General features: G+C 38.9%; 1 protein-coding gene and 1 long non-coding RNA gene across 6 annotated transcripts in view; one reads left to right on the top strand and one right to left on the bottom strand.

The window, feature by feature from the left end:
* SLC30A8 (solute carrier family 30 member 8) overlaps nt 1-26,807 on the bottom strand; it is a 251,686-nt gene that overhangs the window by 15,418 nt on the left and 209,461 nt on the right. For 2 of the 5 annotated variants that reach the window (XM_055348248.2, XM_055348247.2), the window contains 3 exons: nt 24,425-24,575; nt 22,784-22,889; nt 15,042-15,176 (listed from right to left, as the gene is read on the bottom strand). In XM_055348248.2, the coding sequence (XP_055204223.1) occupies nt 15,042-15,176; nt 22,784-22,889; nt 24,425-24,575 (392 nt within the window). Of the gene's footprint in view, nt 1-9,504; nt 13,679-15,041; nt 15,177-22,783; nt 22,890-24,424; nt 24,576-26,807 lie in introns of those variants that run through there. The other 3 variants (XM_019031883.4, XM_004047461.5, XM_055348246.2) reach the window with 3 other exon arrangements.
* The window catches only part of LOC129524032 (uncharacterized), a 65,287-nt gene continuing 51,205 nt past the window's right edge, over nt 12,726-26,807 (top strand). The window contains exons 1-2 of the long non-coding RNA XR_008667675.2: nt 12,726-12,854; nt 13,469-13,599. This is a non-coding gene — a long non-coding RNA (uncharacterized lncRNA). The remainder of the gene's footprint in view (nt 12,855-13,468; nt 13,600-26,807) is intronic.

Here is a 26,807-nt window from a genome sequence, read left to right as displayed (position 1 = left end):
GTCTTTCTCTGATGAGGCAAAATGCACTATGCGTTGGGGTAGTGGGTTTAAGAGACAGAATGCAAAAAGCATAGTGTGATTTTCCCTTTATTATTAGTCTGTTCACTCCAGCCCCAAGTCTTCACCTCACCTTCTACTACTTCTTAGAAATTTTGCCCTTTGGTGCCAAATGAGGAAGTTGAAGGCCCAGTCTTGCCATCCAAAGTTATTCATATATTCATGTAGCCACAATAGAAAATAGACTAGAGGAGGAGTATAGAATAAAGTTCTAGAGCACATGATTTGGAACGACACAAATCAGAATTTGAATCTTAGTTCTACTGTTTATTAGATTTGGGCAAGTCACTTAAACTCTCTGAACTATTTTCCATCTGTAACATGAAGGTTATCATACATACATCGTTTTATTGAGGGTTAAATAAGTTATGAATTTAATTTCTCAGCCCAGTGCCTGACATCTTGCCAAGCACTGCTATCATTATTATTGATATTATGTTAATAATATATTGCAATTATAATTATCATTTATAATGAGAAAAGGTCAAGACTCTATTTTTCCCTCCAACAGCCAGTTAAGCATTACCCGTCTCCTGTCCAAGACTTCTAAAGGGATGTGCCAAGCTCAGGATTTATTGCCATTTTGATTATTTAGTATTCACTGAGCACTGAGAGAATGCAGCATTTGTGGGAACACAGGAGGTAGGGGCAGCCTCTCCCACTCTGAGTGGAGAAGGAAACCTGGAGCTGGCTGGATGTGTGGCTGAGAACAGCACAGCCAAAAAAGACCATCTGGACCAGTGCAACCAGGGCTCCCAGGAAATCTGTGGGGCCTCTGACTAAACTGTTATTTGGCTTCTAATCAATTTAACATTAACATTCTCCAAGCCCTCCCGTCTAAGATGCTAATTTCTCCTACAGAGGCATGTGATGTATAGGCACCCACATCAATCAAGCTGCTCTTTTCTTCTGCCTCATCTCACTTCTGTCAGCTAGGTTGATCCCCTGGAAAACAGAGACCTTCCCCTTAAAGTAAAACCCTAATTAGAATAAACACCACTGCCAAACCCTCACTTTAAGAGCCCTGAACACAGTTGGGGACTTAAGGCCTTGCCAGTCCAGTAATAATTCTACCGGAAAAATGCCAAATTCCCTTTCTTTTTAGAAAAAGGGCCAAGCATTGCTTCTAGAATTGCCCAGTCCTTGACCTCCTAACCTTCCAAAAATTGCTTCAAGGCCAAGGGCGTTCTGAATTCTGGACATAACATTAGTACAGAAGCTGTCTCCTCCAACAGGTTGATTAGTGACAGGGTTCAGTTCTAAGTCACAAAATGCACCCTGTAATTGCTTTCTTTACTTCATTACTTGCTTCAGCCCAGACAAATGGTATTCAGGAAAGTCTAAGGGTATCCACTTTCCCACAGAGAATTAAGCAAGACCTCCTTTTTAAAACCCTATCTTATAAATTTGACCCATTTCACCTACAATGCTGAGGGAGATTTCAGATCAGACCCTCTGCCTCATTTTTCATGGAATTATCTTTACTTCCCCAGATACAGTGACAGGCACATGGAAGGTGCTTGGTCCATTGTCTGCTACAGACAGTACAACCAAAAGAAGCATTCCTCAGCTTCCATGGGTTTTTATTTGCAACTTTAGCTCCACTGGTATTTATTTCCAAACTTCATGGTCGGGTAGTATTACAGGAAGGCCTCAATAAGCAATTCTGCACAACCAGACAAGCAAATAGTCAATGTAGATATGAATGTGTGTGTTCTAGACATGTTGGAAGTTGGAGAGGAGAGGAGGAAAGGAGGAATATCTGTAGTCCCATGAAAAGAGGTAAATATATTGTAAAATATCTACAATATATTGCCACAGAAATCATTTTGGTTAATAATGATACTAACTGTTGATTATATGATGGTTCACAAAGGGCGTTTGCCTATGGCATCTCATTTGATCTCCGTAACAATTGAAGGAAGTAAGAAGGATCAGGATTCTTATTCCTGTTATATCCATGGGGAAGCAGAGCTCCTAGAGTCAGTTGTGAGCAATTTACAGTGACAGAATTGGCCATGTTGACACCTATCCTGCTACACTCCCTATCACATATTCTCAGCTGCTCCTGATGCTTCACTTCCTTAAGGGCTAACCCGGGATCACTGAATCCACTCCTAATTTTAAAAGTTGACATATTGCATAATTATTTATTCAATTAATTGTCCAGTGATTACTTAGATAGTAGGCAACATAATGGGTTGTGGAGGAAGAGAAAACATTAAATAAGATAAAGATCACTGTTTTTGTAGAACTTAAAGTCTACTTGGAGAAGTCAAAATTGTAAATATTTTTGTGTAATGTGATAAGTCCCTACGAAGTGTTCAATAAGCAAAGAAGAGAGAAGAATAAACTTTTCCGAGAGTGGAAGTCAGTGAAGCTTCAGAAAGGTTGATCTTTGGCAGGGCTTTAAAGGATAAGTAACAGTTTCAAGGCAGAGAAGAGGAAGGAAGAGAAGGGAGGGTATTTAAGTAAGGGGAAATGAGCACAGGCACAGAGTCATGAACAAATACAGCCTACTTGTGAAAAGATGAGCAGCTCAGTCTGTTACATTATAGGATATTTGGGAAAACTGGTAATAGGTGAGACTACAGAATAAAATCAGGCCAGATGGCTCCATACTGAGAAATCTAGTTCCTAAACCTGTGTGTTATATATATTTTCAGAATTTAATTTTTTAAAAAACAAGTTTTGTAAATAAGCGTTTCACCTAAGTACTTGGTCAATACCAAGTACCAAATACATCAATATTTGAAATGCCTTCTGTGGAAGAAGGCCAAGTTTGTTCCAAGACAGGTGTAGATAGGATATGGGCCTGGAGATCAATAGTGGAGATTGTCTGGGTGCCATGGCTATTTCTTGGTGGCCGCATGAAGAAAAGGGACAGCTCGTGCAGACCCAGAGAAGGAAGCCATGTCTAAAATATATATATATATATATATATATATGGTTCTAATTTATTATAATCTTATTTACATGTTGGTGATAGCAGATAGCAGAAAGACTCCCAGGAAGAGATGTGTCTCAAGAGCATGGAGATGGGATGGACTAATTCTCCAGCCTCCCACCTCTCCACCTGATGATTCTCCTGTACTGACTGTGGGTTATATTTCCCTGTTTAGTGCTTTGCAGTGTGTGTATGTGGATAATAAATATTAAATAACAAATAAATAAATACGTGAAACACTTCTTTACAAGGGATTTTGGGGTACTTGGTACATCTTTGACAAATTTGGTAGAAAATGTATTTTGCTAAAATAATACAAACCTAACTAAAGAACTGCAGCATGCCAAGCTTTCTGTGGTTCTTCTTCCATTCAGTCGAGAGCTTTGTACTTACCATAAAATTCTAGCTCCTTCTCATGGCCTACCGGGCTTTTGCCCAGTCCAGCCCAGATCACCCCTCTTCCCCCAGCCTTGTTCACTACACTCAGTACATCTGCTTCCCTTCTTTTTCTCAAGGCTGCCAGGTTCTTCCTACCTGGGGCCTCTGTCCAAGCTATCTTTCCTTTTCCTCCTCCACTTTGCATGGCTGGCTCAGCCCAAATGTCACCTCTTCATAAAGGTCATGTAGATATAGCTGCCTCGCTGTAGCCCTCTCCCAATTATTACCATATCCATTGGTTTTATTTCTGTCTTACCACTTATCACTATCTGAAATGTCTTATTTTGGTCTTTATTTGTTTTTTGTCCATATCTCCCACTCTAATGTGTCATTATCACCAGGATCCCCATGTTCACCACAAGGCCTGGCACAAAATAGTCACCCATTAAATGCTAATTAAATAAAAAAGTGAAAGAAAAAGCAAAGGTAGCTTTGGGGAGAGTTAAATTCTGCTTCCATTGGTATCAGTATTTCAAATACCACAATTTCTACTTGACTTTTCCAGCTACAGAAAGAAACAACCATATATTATTTCACTTTCATCACATTATTTTAATATCTTTCATCCAAGTAACTTGTGAATCAATTTTATTTCTTTACCCCCAACTCCTGACCCTTCACCCCACCTCACTCTCCTTCTCATGTCCCCATTCCCCCAATCTATTCTATTTCTGTGAGTGATAGGGAAGAAATTTATGCTTAGCTCACTATCTGGTATAATGCCCTACCATACCAAGTACCACACTAAGCACTTCTTTTTTTTGTTTGTTTGTTTGTTGGACTGATTATTATTATTATTATTATACAAGTTTTAGGATACATGTGCACAACGTGCAGGTTTGTTACATATGTATACATGTGCCATGTTGGTGTGCTGTACCCATTAACTCATCATTTAGCTTTAGGTATATCTCCTAATGCTATCCCGCCCCCGTCCCCCATCCCATGACAGTCCCTGGTGTGTGATGTTCCCCTTCCTGTGTCCATGAGTTCTCATTGTGCAATTCCCACCTATGAGTGAGAACATGCGGTGTTTGGTTTTTGTCCTTGCAATAGTTTGCTGAGAATGATGGTTTCCAGTTTCATCCATGTCCCTACAAAGGACATGAACTCATCATTTTTTATGGCTGCATAGTATTCCATGGTGTATATGTGCCACATTTTCTTAATCCAGTCTATCATTGTTGGACATTTGGGTTGGTTCCAAGTCTTTGCTATTGTGAATAGTGCCACAATAAACATACGTGTGCATGTGTCTTTATAGCAGCATGAATTATAATCCTTTGGGTATATACCCAGGAATGGGATGGCTGGGTCAAATGGTATTTCTAGTTGTAGATCCCTGAGGAATCACCACACCGACTTCCACAATGGTTGAACTAATTTACCGTCCCACCAATAGTGTAAAAGTGTTCCTATTTCTCCACATCCTCTCCAGCACCTGTTGTTTCCTGATTTTTTAATGATCACCATTCTAACTGGTATGAGATGGTATCTCATTGTGGTTTTGATTTGCATTTCTCTGATGGCCAGTGATGATGAGCATTTTTTCATGTGTTTTTTGGCTGCATAAATGTCTTCTTTTGAGAAGTGTCTGTATATATCCTTCACCCACTTTTTAAGTATGATCTCTGAAGGTGATTTATTATAAACACCTTCTAAATATTGCCAGACCCTACACATTTGCATTATAACTGTTCCACCTACCTGCTTTTTTAAAAAAAACAAAAACTCCTTTTTACCTTCTATCTTTTCACCTCCTATTTATTTCTACCAATTCCTTAAAATAGTTGTATATCCAATAAAATGAATCTAATTTTAAAGGTCTTTGATATATGCCAGAACAATTTTTATGGCATATTTTGATCACTTGGTTCTTCAAATAGTCCATCAATCTTTCTTTTTAAGTAAAGAACACATGCCTTCTATGACACCATCAGTGAGGTTTTAAAAGCAGGGATTTAGTTCAGAGAAAAAGAAATTTTAACGCTCTCAGTTCACATTATATACCAGCCTTTGTGCTGAGAGCAGCACATTAGTTATCTAATGATTACAACAACCTTGTGATATAGGTGTCGTTTTCCCCATTTTATTGTAAGGAATCTGAATCCTGCTTCACAATGTGGCCAAAACCATGCAGCTAGAAAGAAGATGTACTGGATTAGAAGCAGAGGCTGAGTGAATATAAGGTTAGAGGTTAGACATAGATGTCTGGTGTTTACAATGAAACATCTGAAAGAATTAAAATGCTTCATTATCTTACTGATAACTATTGAGGTCTGCTAGATGAAGGTGTGTTCCTGCAGATAATGTAATACTACTACTCTGTGCTGGGCCCGGTGCTAGGTGTTATTATTCAGAGATAAATAGAAATACTTTAAGGAGGGGAACACAGAAAAACACAACGGACAAGACACAAAGTGACAAAAGCAAGAACACAAAAAGGTGATTGCTTGAAAGGCAGCACTGAAGATGGAATGATTGGCATTGGGTAGAATATTAGGAAAAGCTTTCTGGACTAGGGGCCATCTGAGTGGATTCTCAAAAAATGATAACTAGAATTTATTGAGAGCTTACTATGAGCAGTGAATTGCATTAAGTGTTTTACATGCAGCTTCTCATTTAATCCTCACAACTACTCTAAAATGGGTAGTTTTCATTCCTTCACTGGGTAAAAAACTGAGACAGGTTGACTAGGTTGCTGGTGCTCAGCCACTGTATCAAACATGGTCCAATGAGATCACAACAATTATTTTATATTATTTTATATGTAAAATTTAGCCAGATATTGAAGAAGTGGAAAGCAAAAAGAGAATAAAAAATAACAGAAGTAGAATTGCATAAAGCAGTTAACCCTCCTAGGGCTTAGGGAATTAATAGAACCCAGAAGCCTGGAGGAGTAAACCCCAAGCTAAAACACTGTCCTCTGAGGACGAGACACTGATTAATTAATGCTGATATCTTAGCCTGGGGGAAGCTACAGTGGAGCTGGGATCTAGACCTCCAAGGAAAGAGTACAGTAACTTGGTACTTTTCTCTGAGGGGATGTGATGAGGCTGGTTCTTTGAGTTGGGGTAAACTGCAAACTAGAAATACTGCAGGAAAAGAGAATGAAGTGCTGCTGCCAGGGTGAAGAAGTATTACTGGGTTGACACTGTTTGAGAGAGGATCAAGCAGGAAACAAAACAAGAATAAAGTCCCCTTTTCCTCCCTCTAGGCTTCTCATCTCCCTCTAGGACCTCCTAACAAGGGGCAGCCAGCAAAGGAGAAATGTAGTTAACACAGTCCCTGCCCCCAGCATCATGAAGCCAAGAATATTGGAGAGAGTTGGGGGCTGAGAGACAATAGCTTAATAACTGGCACAACCAGGCAATCTTACTTTCATTATGGCCTTTTCACTCTCCACTCTCCTAGATGACGATTTCACTCTTGCTCCTCTTGTTTTACATCACTAATACCTCCTCTTTCATTGTCACACTCAGTTGATAACCTTGCTTCCTACTTCACTTAGAAAAATGAAGCAATCAGAAGAAAATGGCAGATTGCCTCCATCGTACCTAGCCATCTACCAGCAGAATTCTGTTACTGTAAAAGCTCTGTGTTGTATATAAATACTCCCATATAGAACCAGGCACACGACCTGTGCACTAGATTCCATCATTTCTTGCTTCCTCATGTACACCACTCCAGCAATTCTCTCCTCTCTCTCTGAGTTGATGGCAGTTAATACCCATCAGGAACCCATGTGTTTCTCTATATTTCCCAGCTTCCCTTCAGTTAGGTTAGGGCTGTATGATTAATTTTGGCCAATGGACTCCAAGCAGAAGTGAAAAGCGTCCATTTTAAAAGGCACTGTAACAAATTTAAGATGTGGTTTCCCTTCTTCTCTCTCTTCCCCCACTACCTCAGAGGCTAAATAATGTTCCAGATGATGCAATGACAAGATGGGAGGGCCTTCATTACTATTAACACCTGTGTAATTGTGTGGCCCTGACAAGATAATGACTTTTGTAACTGCAGCCCAGACTTCTCTCCTGGGATGAAAATACTGTTTTTGTAACTCTAGCCCACACTCATATAAACAACTGCCTATTTGACATCTTTACATGCTTGTTTAATAACTCAACTTGCCTAATACCAAACTCCTAATCCTGCCCCATCTTATAGGCATCCTCCCCTCTAATCTTTCTTGGCTCTACTTCCGAGATCTATTCCAGCACTAGCAGTCCAAGCCTAACACCAACATTCACATCATTGCCCAATATTTACCATTGTACAATGCAGAAACTGACATCTCAGTAATGAGAGAAGGAAAGTAAAGTGAAATACCTACCAAGTTCTGGAATAAACAGGAAAATTTCATCAGGAAATGTAAATTATTCCATGATTTGACTACACATGAACAGTATCTTAATGAAATATATTTTTCAAGGGAGAAGCAATGCAGGTGTGTTGACCTCCTAAAGTTGATGCCTACCGTATCAGTATTGAATTTTTCAGGACCCTTAGGGTTTAGCAATTCAGTAGTGTTTTAATCCCAAATATTAATAAAAGTATTCTGGACAAATACAAATGTATCTAAAGCAACATTGTACTCCCTGATGTTGTTTTGACTTGCAGTTGATTGATGAATACATTAATTGAATTAACAAAAGTCTCAGGGTATAGGATTTGAGGGGTTTTTTTTCCAAAATCTATATATTGTAATGTCTCTACTATTGTGCAAATGTTTATTCTCAGGCAAAAAGAATTCTATCATTGAAGGATAAGTGGTAAAGTCTACAGTGTTTAAGAGCTACGAAGATGAAGGGGGAAGAGTAGGAGGAGGAGGAGAAAGGAAAAGGAGGAGGATAAGAAAAAGAATAAAAATAATGTGTATTCTCATCAGCTATGTTTGATCACAGTGCTTCCCCCATAACTTTATTATTAGAACATGAAAAATTACCTAATCTAAGATTCTGAAAGACCATCTCCACAGCTTTATCTTTATAAAGGATTGGAGATTGAATGGAAAGGGAATCTGCTTCTTGTTTATGAATTCAGAGCTTATTGAGCCAGGGAAATCTACTCTCCTTTCCCCATCCAAGTTGAAATAAGGTGCTGAACTTTATGAGTAGGTGGAAACCAGAAAAAAAAAGCCTTCATCTTTCTGGGCCATTAATTATTCATAGAAAGTATTGCTGTAAAGAAATGCCAACACAGGGTATTCTTATTTCCCCGACCATGGACTTTTGCCATGTCAGAGGCAATTTTGGAGTGGAGAATAAGGCAATGACAGAAATTCTTGTTCATATGCCCAATAAAATCCCCTATTCATCGCTATAAAAATGGAGGAGGAGTTAGAAACGAACCAGGGCATTAGTTCATTAAATCTCTACTGATTCCCATTTGAAGAATGCAGTTTAACTTCAAAGCAGACCCTAAATCTGCATCTGATCCTAATTCCATTGTACAGGTTAACTCACCATGGTTTACAATATCTTCAGTACAGCTGGTGCCCTTTCTTCTTCTGCAATACCCCCAAAACACTCCTAAACTCTACAGATTCAGGGAAATAATGTTTGATAGTACTATTGGACGGTGTATAACAACCATAGGGTTTTAATGGCTGTAAATAGGATAATTGTGTTTTTAACAAATGGGTACCCCTTTGAAGAAAGGAAATATAGGGCAATTATAATGATACATTGTCTCCAGGACTTGATTGACACTTCTGAAAGGGGTGCAATTCAGTTTGACATCTCTCATCACTTCCTGGCTTTATGGTTGAAGAAGCACAAGTTCCTTTTTTACAACCGTCAAGGGCTCCTACCACCTCTGACCACCATCTTCTTCCTCCACTGGGGTTTTATGCCCATGACCAGAATGATTTCAAAAGCACCCCTGATTCTAACACATTATCTTCCATCTCTCTTAGACAAATATGTTCCCCAAATGAGTTATCTCTTCCAATAAATGACTGAGAGTGAAAGAGTGTATTCTCATTACAGTCCTCACTGGTGTCATGAAAAACATGTCCTGCCATGATTTTGGTGATAAAAAGATGATGACTTAACCCAAACTCTCTCTTTCTTGATTTTATTTTAAACAACACACACTAACATTTTAAAATAGAATTTAAACAGGTGCCCAGTAACAGAATGACAAACGTTAAGTGTGAAATCAGAAAGTTAAAAAACTAAACCGCAGATGGTCACCTTTTTATTTTTTTTAACATCCGCCTGCGCTGGACTGTTAAGTGGCCTCATCACTGTCAAGCCAGGCAGGATTTGTAAAGCTTGGGATGTGTGTATTCAGAGATGACATTTGCTTGGTGCCTTTAATGATTTCTGTAATTAGTCATTTAAACAGATTGCCCTGTGATCCAAAACAGGGAATACAGAGAGATGAGCTGAGAAAATCATTTCCTGGAGGCACTTTAGAGCTAATTGTGGAAAATGAGGCTTGTCTCTTTGCAAGACTCTCTGGATCATATTTCATTGGGTGGGGATGGAGCTGGAGAGCAACATTCTCCAGGAATCTATAAAATGTATATGCCTGGGAGGTGTTTTTCTTTTTGACACCACAGTGCTAAAAGACTTTGTTGGGTCACAAAATTTAACAGATATTAAGTGATCCAAATTTGCCACTGGCAATTTAGAAACCAGAGAAGGAAATGCACCTGGTCAGAGAAAGTTGAGGCTACATGACAGAGAAAAGCCAAGGACTTGATATTTCACAGGAATAGGGTAAGACTTGGGAGACCTATGACTTTGCCTTCATTGCACTGGACAGTTGTTCTTTTTATTAATAAATGTCCTTGGAGTGACAATTCTGCTCTTCAAAGATAAAAGTGGAAGCTTTCAGAGACAGTCAGAAAGGGATTCGACTATTTTAATTAATTCATCACTCTCACTAGGTAACAGCCTCTCAGTAAATGCCTTTATCCCAGCAAGCCTCCATTGCTTCCTCTGAGAAACAGCTGTTTAATTCTCACCAATAATTTTGCCACTCTCTTGTGGGAACGGTGTTGATAACTCAAAATTTCTCGAAAGTTGAGATGATTTAAAATTCTGTGCCCACTCATGTTTGTTTGTACATAATAAAAAACAACATTTAACATGTACTGAACACTACATGCTATGCACTGCTCCAACATTTTTAAGTGTCCTAATTTATTAAACTCTCACACATTTGAATAGGGAGGTTTTACTGATCAGGAAATAGAGGATCAGAGCATTTAAGTAACTAGCTCGAGGTCACAGAGCTAATAAAGGGAAGAGCTAAGATTCAAACTCAGACAATCTAGCTTCAGAACTGATGCTTAATGTGTAAACATCCTTTCTTTCATGTCCTTCAACATTCCCATTTCCCATCTGTAACCAAACATATGGAAGGCATAAATTTCTTTTATGGGTCCCAACATCACCACAGAGCCCTAGATAAATCTTAAGTAGGTGCTGGATGACGGTGAAGCATATTAAAAATGGAGGGTGGTGGTAAAGTTGACCTGATTTCACTACTCAGAAGAACAGTGTTGCTTTGAAAGACATAAAAGAATGTAGATGACAGGTTGATGAGTGCAGCAAACCACCATGGCACATGTATACCTATGTAACAAACCTACATGTTCTGCACATGTACCCCAGAACTTAAAGTATAACAATAACAAAAAAAAAGACATAAAAGATCATTAATGTTTTGATAGCTGGAGAGAATACAATGCCATGAAGTAAAGAATTCAACTACATGATTCCACTAACTTCCAGTGACCTGGAGTTCTGACCACACCAGGGAAAGGGTAATGTGAGAGTCAGAACTTCAGAATTGATGGATGGTGCATAAAGCCCCTGAGTAGCATCTGTTTTTTCATCTCAAAATCCTTAAAATCTCCCTTGTAGATTGTCTTGCACTTTGCCATATAAACATCTACTGTTCAGAGTTTTCAATCTAGCTGACTAAAAAAGCAGAATTTCAGGGAAACAACAGAAATACCCTGGGGCCATGGGACGATTACTTTGGTTGACACACAAATCTCCCTCCATAATGATTACCTGACATTCAGTGAATTTCTGACTTAAAATCAAATCTAAACATGATTTTCAAAAAGAAGCAGAAGCAAAGAATTATACTAACACTTGTGTGTTTGCCAAGTCACCTAGTCTTTAGGGCGTCCTATGCAAAATATGGAAAAACAAAACCATTCAGTGGTCCTTCAGACAGGAAAAGTGATTTGGCATAAACCATTCTTTCCATTTTGAGAACCCGATGTGGCAGGAGACGTTGGGAACCTGAGCAGCTCTAATCCTGGTTGCCTAAACAAGCTCACTGAGGTGGGGGATGAGTATATTTGTCTCTACTGAGCAGGGAAAGCTCAGCAGAATGCTAAGTAGCTATTTCAGTGGTGCTGGTTGATTTGCAGAGATGGCACAGATGTGACCTCCTCAGTCAAAGTCAATGTTTTCTTGGCCCTCAAATTTCAGAAAAAAATACAAATATAAATGATAAATAATGACAAGGCCCAGATATAGCCTCAGAGTCATTGCCTCAACAATTATTAATGCCTGCTAGGTTTCTAGTACCTTGCTAGAGTCTGACAACAACATAAAAATCATCTAAGACCTATCTCCTGTTCTCTACAATACTCATAACCATAAAGTTGCAAAAAGTATGTAGTTTTAAAAATCACAGCATGGAGAGTTTTCTTTGCATCATGTATTTTGCTTTTTCAACTAAAAGCTAACAGACAAACATAAGTGTGCCTTGTGCCTAGTCTTCCTTTTGTCTAGAATGTCCTTCTCTTCTTCATCTTCCTGGAGAGCCTCCATATGTAATTCAAAGTCCAGCAGGGCTGTCACCTCAATGACATGAAACATCACTGGCCATGCCCATCCAGCAATATCCATCGCTTTCCTTTTATACCCCACTACATCACTGCAATTCATGATACTATTGTAGCTGCCAGTGTATGTGTCTAGCTGTCCCACTCAATGACCTCCTGTGGTTGACAATCTTCTAGACTATGGCTCATCTTTAGAAGCATCTCTGGGTAACTTTTAAAAATGCAGAAGTCCAGGTTCCAAACCAAACCCATTGACATAGGATTTCCAGAATGTTGGCCTGCACATCTTTAGTTTACTCTCCACAGATAGTGTTGAGTTGCTACCAGAACATAGAAGCACTTGCTGCGTCTGATTCCTCTTTATAGTTTCAATGCTAAGCACAATGTCTAGCACAAAGCAGTGCTCAGATCATGCTCGTGGACTGAATGAATTGGTTGCATCTGCTTTATTCCTTCTTGCAGGTAAATATCTAAATTATCTGTGGCAACAACTTGGTGGGGTCAACTCGAATGTTTTTGTCGGCTGTTCTTGAAGACTTCTGGGTCTCTACAACCATATTCTTTGGCTGGTGCCAGTGTTTAAGCACTCTGGTAGGTGAAAATATTTCCTTTTGAACAGTGATTATATAAAGTTTTGAAATAAACAAGTTAGAATTTAGAAATAAGAGGGATTTATTGCCAAAATGTGACAAGTAAATAAAAATTAGTTGTAAGCACCTCTCTGTATATTCATACATATTTCCAATTCAGAGTAGAAAAAAAAATCACATTACAGCTTGGTGAGAGAACCAAGTTCTAATGTGGTGTTAGCATACAGAGTCACTTTTATTCCTGACTTGGCTCTCCTTATTTTTTGTTTCTAATGTTTTGGCAAAATTTTGTGACTATTTGTCCCTTCCACTGATTTCTAGTAAGACTTTCCTGAGTTCAAATTTACCTATGTGTTCTCAAGATACATTATTGGAAGGGAGATGAATTTGGTATTGCCGATAGTTACAAACAGCTGTTACTTCAGCTCCACTCAGGAATAATCTATATACACATTCCTGCAATTGAACACAGCTACTGATCAGTATATAATCCAATTGATTGATGGATCTCAGTGCCTCTTCCTTCATGGTGAATGGAACTAAATAAACAGATAAAATGTGCATTGCACCATGACATGAATTTCTTCCTTTGGTTCCTTATTTTCTATGATGCAGAAACTGCATAGCAGCATGTTTGAAGGTGGCCTGTCAAATTTGGGAAGCTGACGGTGTGACTGAGCTAGTCACAGGGGTCTTCACAGAAAAGGCAGTCGGGGTCCTGGTCAACTGGAGATTCCATCTGAATGGTGAGTGAGTGCATCGTAAAGCTTTTGCTAAGGGCTTTAGCAATTTCTCTCCGAACCACTTGGCTGTCCCGGCTGGCTGCTGTCGATGAAGCACAGGGAGATTAGCACTGATTGCACACGCGTGGGCGACTGCTCTGACTCCAACTTCAAGTACTTTGTCTTTGACCTGCTGGGGTGGGGCAGTGGCAGGGCACTTAGAGGAAGCCACGTTTGCTCTGATAATCAGCTACATTCACACAGACAAGGCAGGGGAAACTCTAGTGCAGCAAAGTGCCCTGTCGCTATGGGAACTCTTTGTCCACTGTTACCTCTGGAGTCTGGCATTCCTAGGAGCTTAGTATGGAAGGGGAGACAAGCCCTGGAAAAAGCCAAGACAGAACTATTATTTCTTATACAGCCCTGCTCACCAGCTCCCAGGGATCTCTGGGTTGCAGGCCTTGTATGTAATCAGAATTTATATCAAGGATAGTGACAGGAACCAGGAAGCGTTTAGAGCTCCCCACAGACCTTTCTTAGAGCAGCAACCCTCACTGCCATTTTTTTTTCCTGTCCCAAATGCTATCAGCAGGCTGTAAAGTCTCCTCCATAGCAACCTGAGTGTTTACTAGATTCTTCCATTTGCAGTGAAATATTGGCATAGTGAATGCTGTAAATTCCCTGAAGTCAGACTTAAGCCCCTTCGAGAAGATGAGGATGTCTGAGAAAGCACAGTTTTCAAATGACCGTCACTAGTGTTCCTGTCCCCTGCCCCTAAGTAACTCTGAGTCATTTTTTAGCAGCCTAATGTGTTATCCTTGGCCTGAGCTTTCTCTTGAGGCAGTAAATGCCCTCCCACTGCCTATCCTCCCAGCTCTAGGACATATCAGAGACAAAATTAACTTCTTGAAAAAGTAATTTTTAGTATAAACCTAGTATTATAAGAATTTTCTCACATGGCTACAGAATTTCTAATCATACAGTGTGGGACCCCACCATAATTCCTATTAGCACATCCATTAGCTTGTTAGAAATTTAAGAGTGGGGCCGGTGTCTCTTTCATCTTCCTATTTTCAGTGCTAGGAAAAACATCTTATACATAGGAGATACTCAATTAAGATTAAGTTTTTAATTCATTCCTATTATTTGACTGATAGGGCACCAAGCCAAACAGATGAAGCTGAATATTCAGAGTCCAAGGCCTTGAAGTGGCGGTTGCATTTTAGTCCTTTGTTCTGTCTGTCCTCGGCCCTCTGCAGTCAGCCCCAAGAATGTCGTGGGTATCATTGTTGCTATGACAACATCAATAAGTGGGCTGGTTTCAAAGGCCCTTGGTAATAGAAAACACTTTATAATGTTTTGACAAGCAACAGACAATAAGGGCAGCTCTACAAAAAGAAGGGAAATTACTGACTTTACAGGACAAGGACTGAATTTTTTCCAGGGTGTTTACAAAACTCACCGACCTGTAGCAACATGAGCTGAGAGAATTACTTGATTCATTGTTAGAGACCAGATGTGCAGGCTGTGCACAGACACCACCCCGTCGACTGCTAAAATAAGCTCTTTCACACCACTGTAATTCAGGCTCTTTGGCACACCTGACAAAAGGGAAGAGATGGAGGCTATAGTTATTCAACTAGATACAGCTCATTGAATTACCTAAACAAGCTGCAAAGTCCTCACCAAAATTTCAATGTGTTCATCCCTTTGCTGGTTTCTTACTTCAAATGTTTACAAATAAGATTTACCTGACTACTTCAAGGTTTACCATCAATCAAAAATTCCCACTCAGAATACTTGCAGAATTTACTATGCAATAACCAACAATGGTAATTATCCTTAGTTTTTATGGTATACTATTAAACTAACTGTGCCTTTTCCAACTACCTTTATATACACTCTGGAAAGTAAAATGAAATAACATGAAATTTGGTATCAAATAATCATGGGTTAGCATCCTGATGACAACTATTGTGAATTTACCCAAATCCCAGAACTTCTCTGATCCTCAGCACATTTGTAGTAAAATAAGGGTGTTAAGAACAACACATAGATCACAGAGATCTTTGAGGAGCAATTCAGAAAATATCTAATCATTATGAACAGCAATGTTGTACAAAGATCAGTTACCCAACAGGTCATTTAGTGAACTGTGCTAATAGAGGATCCTAACATTGTATAATACCATCTTATTCGGTTTGTAAGTTTTCCATTATTTTAGCTACATTGGAGGATGCTGTAGAAGAGATGTCTAAGTACAGCCCTTTTTTAGCCTCTACTTCAGTTATGTACAAACAACACAAACACCTGGGGTGTTTATTAAAAATAAACGTACCACGACTCCATTCCAGACCTAAAAGGAAATTTCTATGGATGAAGCTCCAAAATCTAGAGTCTTTCAGAGTGGTTTTCAACCTTGGATGCACATTAGTATTACCAGAGGAGATTTTAGAAATCCTGATGACTAAGTTACACCCAAGACCAATTAAATCAGAATCTCTGTGGATAAGGCCCAACATCAATGCTCATTTGGTGATTCTATCAGGCAGCCAAGATTGAGAACCACTGCACCAACATTCATGAGCCACTGAGCAGCTCTGTTTTGCAGTGGTTCTCTAGTCTGACTACATGTTTTTAAAAATACCAAAGCCAGCCCCAACCCCAGACAATTAAATCAGAATCTGTGGGTGATATAGTTTGCATATTTATCCTTGCCAGTGTCTCATGTTGAATTGAAATCCCTAATGCTGGAGATGGGGCCTGGTGGGAGGTGTTTGGGTCATGGTGCCAGATCCCTCACGGCTTGGTGCTGTCTTTGCGATGATGAGTGAGTTCTTGCAAGATTTGGTCATTTAAAAGTGTGTGGCACCTCCCTGCCCTTGCTCCATTCTCATCATGTGACGTGCCTGCTCCCCCTTTGCCTTTTGCCGCTATTGGAAGCTTCTTGAGGCCTCCCCAGAAGCAAATGCCACCATGCTTCCTGTACAGCCTGCAGAACCATGAGCCAATTAACCTTATTTTCTTTATAAATTATCCAGTCTCAGGTATTTCTTTAGAGCAATGTGAGAACAGCCTAATACACTGGGTATGGGAGGCCTGAGCATAAGCATTTTTTAAAAGCTTCCCAGAGGATTATAATGAACAGCTAGAACTGAGAACCATCTACTTAAAGAAATGGGGAACCCTTAACCCTCCTTTTGAAAAATTTAACCCATTTATGCCTGGGGTTGCAATTTTTTGAATTTTTGCAATCAGACCTTGGCAATGACCTTGAGCAGGATAGAAATAACTCTCACATGCTTAGCGTTCCAATAATGGAACACTCGGCAAAAATGGGCTAAGAACCTTGCTCATGGGGGATTTCCTCCTTGGAGTTAACTCAAAATTCTCTACAGCATAAGCTGAGTTTTTGATCCTACCTCATATTGTTTGGGGAAGTAACAAAGAGCTGGTTATCATGCTATTTTACTCTATGAGTGGCAAAAGACCTAGGCTCCTAGAAGCAGATGAAAGGAGTTCTTGTCTCAAATTAGCCATACAATGTGAATAAAGTCATGGGTAAAATTGTTATAATAATAATAACAAACTTTTATTGAGGGCCCACTATGTGTTAAGTTTGTGCAAAGTACTTTATATATAGCAATTATCTCATTTAATAGTCCTAAAAACTTTAGAAGCTAGTTATTAAGGTTACACTTCTTATTTAACTAGAGAAGAGGAAATTGAGGTCAGTTAGATTAAGGAACATTGCTAAGGCCACACAGAGAAGTGGCAGAATCAGAGATATCAGATCCCAGTGTCTGTGCTCTGAGTATAAAGTGTTATGCAAATACTAGAGTCTAGGAATTGCAATCAAAACACTGTCTGTTATGCCTAATGTGTGTCATCTCTTTGGGGAAGTTCTGTTGACCATCTGAAGACTTGCTATCATTCATCTAGGCCCTTTGAAATTAAGGCATGATCCCACTACCCTTTTTTCACTTGTCTCCTTCATCTCATTACTATTATAGAGAACACAGGTCCACCATGACTTATTTTATTATAACAAATAGTGTTGCCAGGCAAGAGGCATGGCCCCACTGGCCTCAATGCTCCATCACATCCTCACATCCTAGAACTTTCTTTTACTTGGGGGGGGAGTCTGAAAAAATATTAATGCATCCAGGAAAATATCTAAATTAGTGTTTAATAAATAACTTCCCAGACTTACTTATAAATGTATTTTAAAAACCACTGATCATTCATAATTAAATAATTGCATTTGAAATCAATAAGATATAATATTTCACCTATTAGAGTAGAAAAGAATGAACAGTTTGATAATACTCAGTGGTTGTGATGATGTGAGGAAAGGGGCACTTTCATATGCTGTTGAGGGGAAAGAAATTGATACTGTATCTTTGGTAGAAATGGTAATATCTATCAAATTTTGAAATGCATGTGATACAGTTTGGCTGTGTCCCCACCCAAATCTCACTTTTAATTGTAATGATCCCCACATGTCAAGGGTGGAAAGAAATTGATACTGTATCTTTGGTAGAAATGGTAATATCTATCAAATTTTGAAATCCATGTGATACAGTTTGGCTGTGTCCCCACCCAAATCTCACTTTTAATTGTAATGATCCCCACATGTCAAGGGTGGGGCCAGGTGAAGATAATTGAATCATGGGGGCAGTTCCCCCATACCGTTCTCCTGGTAGTGAATAAGTCTCACAGATCTGATGGTTTTACAAATGAGAGTTATCCTGCAAAAGCTCTCTTGCCTGCTGCTATGTAAGGAGTGACTTTGCTTCTCCTTTGCCTTCTGCCATGATTGTGAGGCCTCCTCAGCCATGTGAAACGGTGAGTCCATTAAACCTCTTGTTCTTTATAATTACCCAGTCTCAGGTATGTCTTTATGAGCAATGAAAAAACATACTAATAAAGCATGTAAGTTTTGAAACAGCAATATCACTTCTAGGAATTATTCCACAGATGTGCTAAAAATATATATGTACAAGGGTGGTAATTACATCATTGTTTATAATGTCCATCACAAGTACTTCCATGCTGTGGAGTAATTACAGCTGTGAAGAAGAATGGGGTATATCTATGTATGTGCTAATATAAAAGATCTCCAAAAGAAAAATGCCAGGTGCAGAGAAAAAATGTGAATCAATATGTAATCTCATTTTTATAAAAAAAGGTACATACATACATACATCACATACACATATACATATACATGTATATATGTATATATATATATATATATATGCAAATGCACAAATATCTTTGGAAAGATAAATGTCAACTTATTAACAAGTATTATCCCTGAAGAATAGAGAATAGGACTGAGAAGTCAAAGATGGAAATATAAGGAGACTTTTTAAAATTATTTCATACTTTTCTGTATTATTTTTAAATTTTACTAAGTACTATACTAACATAGTTTGAAAACCTAATTTAAAAATTAAGTGTCTTCCAGAAAGGAGTTATCTGCCAGTTTCTATAATTAGCTGACGTAGTCCAGTCTCTGCACTTTTCCTGAAGTAAAATAAGAAAGATAATCACCAGGGAAGAGCTATAGCGAGACACACAAAGAAAAGCGGAATATAAGTCATTTCAAATTGTACACCAACTTGTCTTTTATCTTTCTTTAAGTCAATAACTTCCATAATAGCAACAACAGCTGCAGCTCAGCACTCGGCACTCAGGAAAGAAAATGGATGCTTCTGTGGCTTGACAAACCAAATATTCTCATGTTTAGAGCCAGAAAATTCACTATTACTCTGTGACATTTGATTCTGTTATCCATTTCACTGTTGTCAACACTATTATCTTTCAACAATTACAGTGACCACCAAGAACAAACCTTTAAATGTATACTTAGCAGTGAACACTAACGAAGTTTGAGCTGTCACTGAAGGCAACTGCACTCTGAGACCAGATCTACCTTATGTCAAAATGTGCTGGACAAAAAAAAAAAATCAGCTAATGTCTGGATATTTCAATCATCTGGATGTTTGATACGATGCAAACTTCTAGCTCTCACTGAATTTTACAGGTGCCATTCCCAGGGCCAGCATGTGGGAATCCCTTCAGTGGTACTAAAAGATTAGTCCAGTGGTTCCTGAAGTGTTGTCCTGGGACCAGCAGCACCAGCATCTTGTTAGAAATTCAAATTCTTGCCCCTCCTACTCCCCAATAAGATATACTGACTCAAGAATTGTGGGAGTGGGCTCAGATATCTGTGTTTCAATAAACCCTCCACGTGATTCTGATGCCACTAAAGTTTGAGAACTGCTGGGTTAGTCTAATAAGGGTTTTAGGCAAGTCCTTCATAATACCTGTTTTCCTGGAATGTAAGATAGAAAATAATATCATTTGTTAATTACAAGTGGTCAATGTAGCAATGATAAATCACCTTGTAAATATAATCAAGTACCTTAGGTCTCCAATAAACCTTATTTTTACATTTTAAACAGTTTTAAATTGACATGATAATTGTACATATGTAGGAGACACGCAGTGCTGTTGCCATACAGTTAATGCATAGTGATCAGATGAGGGTAATTAACAAATTCATCATCTCATACATTTATTATTTCATTGTACTGGGAATGTTTAATATCTTCCTTCTAGCTATTTGAAACTATATATTATTGTTAACTATATTCTTTTCATTCTATAGTGCTATAGAACACTAGAGCTTATTCCTGCTATCTCATTGTAATTTTGCATTCTTTAACAACTCTCTCCCTATCCTATTCTTCCCCTCCCCTCCCTCTGCTATCTGTTCTACTTTTCACTTCTATGAGAACAATTTGTTTTTAGCTCCCACACATGAGCCAAAACATGTGGTGTTTAACTTTCATTTCCTGGCTGATTTTACTTAGCATAATGTTCTCCAGTTCCATCCATGTTTCTGCAAATAACAGGATTTCATTCTTTTTCATCGCTGAATAGTATTCCATTGTGTATATACACTGCATTTTCTTGATCCATTCATCTATTGTTGGACACCTAGGTTGCACTCCCACACTTTCCCTTTGATGCTCCAGTCAAATCTCCTCTGGTTATTTGTTGCCTTGGCCTTTTCTTGCTGGGGGGACTAGCTCCAGCATCTCTAGTCAGCCATCTTGCTGATGTCACTCTCTGACATACTTTAATATTCCAAGATAATGTCAATGGGAGTCAGTAGTTCTCCCATTTCATGTACTACTGAATGGTTCTTCTCGTAATGAAGATGGATTTATTCTGATCAAGACTCTCTTATCTGGCCTTTCTGAGGCCATCAGCATCTATGATTGACTGGTGCTATGGCCACAGTCTATAACCAAAAATTGAGAATATCTTGCTGTGCAGATAAATATACAGTACAGTGTTGATCTCCACAATGTAGCTTCATATTTCCTATATTCCAGTCAACCCAAAATGCTAGCCGAGAGTTTATATTTACTGAGCTCCTACTGTGTTCTAGACGTAATGCCATTTATTTCATCTAATTCTCTCAACAACACTATATTGTGGATGTGATATTCCCATTTTTGAGTTGAGAAACTGAAGTTCAGAGGAGATTGTCTGAGGTCTCACAGCTAGAAACTTGCATGACTAGCATTTGAACAGAGGTGGGTCTGATACAAAGATCTTGCTTTTTCAACTATATGATGTGTCTCTTTGCACTAACTCTGCCAGTAAAGATGTAGCCTAGAAAGGGCAGAAACCAGTAGTTCTTCAACCATTTTATGCCAAATGAAAAGAAAATCACCAAACTGCAGAATGGGGGAGAGGAGGCAGGCAGTAAGCTTTAGGCATAAGAACGGATTTCTTTGCAGTGAGGGTTATTTATGTGATCTATTCCTGGACAGTTGGAAGACTCAAAGAGCCCAGACAGAAATTTCACAGGCCCAGGAGAGTAGTCAAGGATAATGGGGCTGTAGATGATGAGGTAAATAACATAAGATCCTACTCGGGGCTAAGAGCAGGCCTCAGCAAAGCCTCTGGGACCACTGGCCCCTGCTCCCAGCCGTGTTAAGATCTCTAATAAGAGGCCCACACCTCTTCTTTGTAGCAGTTCCCACTACTGCATTTCTGTGTAATTTTTTGAATAATCTCTTTCTCCTCTTATTAAAGTATTATCCCCATGAGGACAAAGCTTTTTTATTTATTTTATTTTGTTGAGGTAGGGTCTTACTCTGTCACCCAGGCTGCAGTGCAGTTGTGCCATCTCGGCTCACTGCAGCCTCTGCCTCCCAGCCTCAAGTGATCCTCCCATCTCAGTCTCCTGACTAGCTGGGACTACAGGCATGCACCACAATGCCCAGGTAATATTTTGCATTTTTTGTTGAGACCAGGTTTTGCCATGTTGCCCAGGTTGGTCTTAAACTCCCGGACTCAAGCAATCCTCCCACCTCAGCCTCCCAACCTGTAATTCCTGGAATTATAGGCATTAGCCACTGTGCCCAGCCCATATTTTATTTTACTATACTTTATTTTAAGAGACAGGGTCTCACTATGTTGCCCAGGCTGTAGGGCAGTGGCTATTCACAGGCACAATCCTACTACTGATCAGCATGAGAGCTTTGATCTGCTCTGTTTCTCATCTGTGCCAGTTCACCCTTCCTTAGGCAACCTAGTGGCACCCTGTTCCCAGGAGGCCATACTGATGTTGAACTTAGTGCAGACACCTGAACCTCATAGCACACTACAGCCCAGAACTTCAGAAGAGAGCTGTGTTCTGCTCTGCTCATCTCTGTAATTCTAGTTCTGAGCACACTACCTAGCACAGAGTTGGGGCTCAATAAACACTTGCCGGACAAACAAATAAAAGGTCACCCTTGTTTTATTCTACTCTGAGATACAATTTGATAAAAATGTTTAGCTCTAATGCAGCCTGGGGGGTAAATTTATGTAGTTTTTTTCCTTAGGTCTTTTCCAGGTATATTTATATTTTTGTAGTATCTCCTCATGGTGTTTATACTTACTGTTTTTACACTGTGAGATATTACATAACAGTTGCTAGAGCAAGAATAGAAGCCAGTTCTTTTTACTTGTTCCCATATGAAAAAAATCAAATGATTGTTTTCACAAAAATTCCTTTTCACTTTAAATTTTTCCCATAATTCAAATTAACAGTGAGCATGCCTTGTAGCCATTCCCTTTTACGATTCTAGGGAAGAGAAAACACTGACTCTGGGAGTAATAATAAAATCACTCCTACCTTCCATGAGTAAGATGGAGAAGTCCTTTAAGATAGTGATGGTGCTGGCCAAGACCAGGATGGAAAAGATGAATGTGCAGACTGGGTCGGCTATTTTATACTCTGGCTAGAAAAAAAACAGGGATTTTGGTTAACTGAATTCATACCTCTCTTTCAGAAAGTCTGATTAATAAAATACGTAAACCTCCCTGTGTCTTTCCTTCTCTGTCACTCATTCACCCTTTTGATATGTGTCATCCAACTGAGAGGGAAGACTTTGTTTTTGAAGACTCAATCGTTCCTTTCAGCTTTAAACTACCAGCAAATAAAGAAGTGAGACTACAAGTCATGCTCTCCCCATAATTTAAGAACTAAAAGGAAGAATATTCTTAAGTTTGTTCTTAAGAGCCCTGATTTAACTTCTTGCAGATTAATAAAAGTACAGAGTATGTGACGAAAGTATGCACAAATATGCCCACAAGATCCAATGACTTTTTGGCCTTAATTATAATGAGCAGAAGAAAGGACATAACTTGTTCAGAAATTGCATGTGGCCAGCATACAGCTGGACTATGCTCTTGGCTGACTGGAGTGAGTTTATTTCTTTGCCTCTCAAGTATTGCACATACTCAAGGCTGGCATCTTTGATGCAGTCTTAAAGGTGTGAACCAAAGTATCATCCTTGCTCAGTCACCTCAGGGTGAAATGTCTGCTTTTCTACCCTTGAGAAAGTTCTATGCCACAGAAAAGTCTGTGCCCCACTATCTTTAAGAAATTCAGCATCAACTCAACTTTTGAAGTGGACCCTCAAACTAGTTTTGCCTTAGACCTAAAGCTTTCAGTGATCATTTTGCTCAACTGAATTTAGATATGTCTTTGTTAGTTTTTATTTCCATGTTTTCACTTTTTTAGGAAAAGCTGTGAGTCTCTGCAAATCAGACAATTGTGATGCAAACAGACAGAGCTAAATGTTCTTCTCCATTCTCTGCCTGCTAACCCATCTCTGTTATCAGTATTACCAGGTAGAGATCTGCAGTGGATATTTATTTGTTTAGGGTCAGAGGCTTACCGGGAAGTCATTCCCACTTTTCATTAGCACCTTGGCTTTTGGGGAAGAAGTTACCTCTCCCCCATTGTGGGCAATACTGGTGGAACAATAAATCAGGTGCTCTAACCTCCCTTCGGCCAAGCAGCAGCTACAAGACACAACCTAGGTCAACTGGACTCCCGTTCACAGAAATATCATTCTTCAGAAGTGACAAAAACAGAAAAAAAAATTTGTTGAGACACATTTATTTCAGTGTGGTGTCTGGGACAGAAGTTGGATCGTTTCTAAAATCTAGATATCAAAATTTGCCCTTATTTCTACTTTGATGTCTGTCTAGGAGCACATCCAATAAATTTCAGCCAATAAATATACTTTTTGCTAAAGTGAGCCAGAGATGTTCCCTATTGCTTATAATCCAAGAACCTGAAGGTATTCACAGTTTTGTTGCTGTTCATCTTAACACCATGGTTGAGTGTTTGCTTGCTTTAGCTTTGCAAAGTAGTTTGTATAGGTAAACAGAGGATGCCCATTCTCTTTAAGTTAATGTTGGAGGGTCAGCTTCTGTACTACCTAATCTACATAAGTACTAGGATGGTGGGTAAACTCAAACTCACCTTAAAGTAGATAATAAGTGCACTAATTAGCACACTGATACTCTGAAATAGATCTCCAAGGGCATGCACAAAAGCAGCTCTGACGCTGGCATTGGCTTGTACTTCCTTGTGATTGTGGCCAAGGCATCTCTGGTGCAAAACCACAGTTAGTCTGAAAGAGAGAACAATGTTCTTAGCACACATGAGATCAGTCTTAAAAACGTAGGCAGCATAATGGAGGAGCTGGCAATAACATGCATTATCCAAAATGATGGATAGTTGAAATATTTATGCTTTAAAAAGAACTATCTTTGACTAATGTTTAAATACATATGTCATAGAATTTTAATACTTTTATACAAAAACAAACCACAAAGACCCATCCAGTTTACTCATTCATCCACTTAATGTTTATCTGTTTCATGTTGAAACTGGAAAGCATCACTTCTTAGATGAAAATCAAGCATTTGATAATGAAGGGAGGAAATCTCCTTTATTGAAGGTTGACTGACTGTCAGGCACCAAGCTGGCTTAAAGTCAAGCTTCATTGGGAGCTTAATTAAAAGTACTGGTTTCAAATGCAAAAAACACAGGAAGGGATAAATAAGGGAAAAATATGATAAGTAGTGAATTTTATTGAGGTTTTATTTTACCTAATTTTGTGCACTTTCGAAAGAATTTTAAATTTGAATGATTTCTTACTGTCCAATGATGAGAATATTGTGCTCATGTATATAAAGCTATTAATCCAGAAGTAGAAATACATTAATGTATGAAAAATTATCTTGTATGTGTACATACATATACACACAATATATTGCAAAGCTGAGCATCTCTTGTCTGAGTCAAAGTGATCAGTAGCAAACACTACAAACTATGTACATAATTCTGTTTATCTATAACTTTAAGAGGTATTAGACTAAAGGTAAAATTACAACATTTTCACTGACAGCTAACAGTGTTTTGCCTTTCTGAACCTTTTCTAAACATTTTGGAACAAAGATTTAAAAGCAGCAACATATTGTTCAATACCATGTATCCCATTCTATTTTCAGGTAAAGTGTCTGTTAAATCTCAGGTCATCACCACAAAGTGGAATGACCGCTAGCCATCTAGATCTGATCACTACTGAATGTGCAGTTTTCAGGTGTTCATTGTTTGGGTAGAAATTCACTCTCACCTAGGAGTTAACATTTAAGGTTCCTTAGACAGCCTGATATGGCTGACAGATCATAGAACCTCATCTGATCTGCCATGTGTGTTCATCACGTTGTCATTCATTCTTTTACTCCTCTTATTGACAAAAAGAGAGAGGAAAAAACTTGTGTAGTCACTCATATGCAGACACTTGTAAAAGCTTGGGCCATAAAGGTGAGTGAAAACAGTTGTGGTCACTCCCCAGTGTAGCTTTAAATGTGCTGGAGAAGGTAAAGATTAAACACCCCACTCCCCCACCATGCGCACACGTGCACACACACACACACACAAGTGGAAAATTCTAATTACAATAAGTCCACTGGTACTATGGGTAATACAACAGAGGAATCTGATTTAGTTAGAAAGACGTAGCAGCTGAGTTTAATTCAAAAGCTTAAGCTAGAGTTAAATATGCTGACGGGAGGAAATGTTTCAGGCAGTGAAAACTTAGCAGGCAATAGCCTTAAGGATGTATTTATAACCTTCATCCTAGAATCTCTTCACAACTTCTATTGGAACTTTCTGTCCTGATTTTGAGTCCCCAGGGAATAGCTTTATTCCTGAATCGCAATTCCGATATCTTTATATTCAAACAATACAGCATCTAGCAGCATTTGAAACCTGTAATCCCAGTTCTTGGAGAAAATATTATAGTCACTCAGCATTCTTATCCATAAATAACTATCTACTTGCACAAAGAAGGCAGAGCTTTCCAACTGCCTTGACTTTCTGAGTGTAAAAAGCACCTGCAATGTTAAGGTCAATGTTCAAAAGCAGTTACGAGAAAAAGAAAATTTGGATAATATCTGTTTAGAAAATCAAACCTGATCATTGAGGCCCCAGATTGATGTGATAGTTGGGTAGGTTTGTAGCCTTCATCTTTGTGTAGCATCAAGACAGCCTAAGTGACATATGACTCTCAGGAAGTTAATACTTGCATTCTTCCTGCTGCCTCAAGACCATATTGTTCTCCTCATGCAAAGCGGACTTTATTGACCCGTAGTCAGCAATATGTGTGCTCTGGCATATTTGTCTCCTAGAGGTGACAGATTTACATTGATCTACTCACACTTTTTCTCCCAGTGCCAATGTGAAACACATTTTCAAGTTAACTGGCTAAAGATGGGGATCTAGTCAGTGACAGCAGATCAAACACCATTCTTCTAATTATTTAGCTCAGAGATTTTGAGCAATGGTTCACAAACTG

This window comes from Gorilla gorilla, chromosome 7 (genome assembly GCF_029281585.2).
Source record: "Gorilla gorilla gorilla isolate KB3781 chromosome 7, NHGRI_mGorGor1-v2.1_pri, whole genome shotgun sequence".
Lineage (NCBI taxonomy): Eukaryota > Metazoa > Chordata > Mammalia > Primates > Hominidae > Gorilla > Gorilla gorilla.
This window is presented reverse-complemented; position numbering and strand designations above follow the sequence as displayed.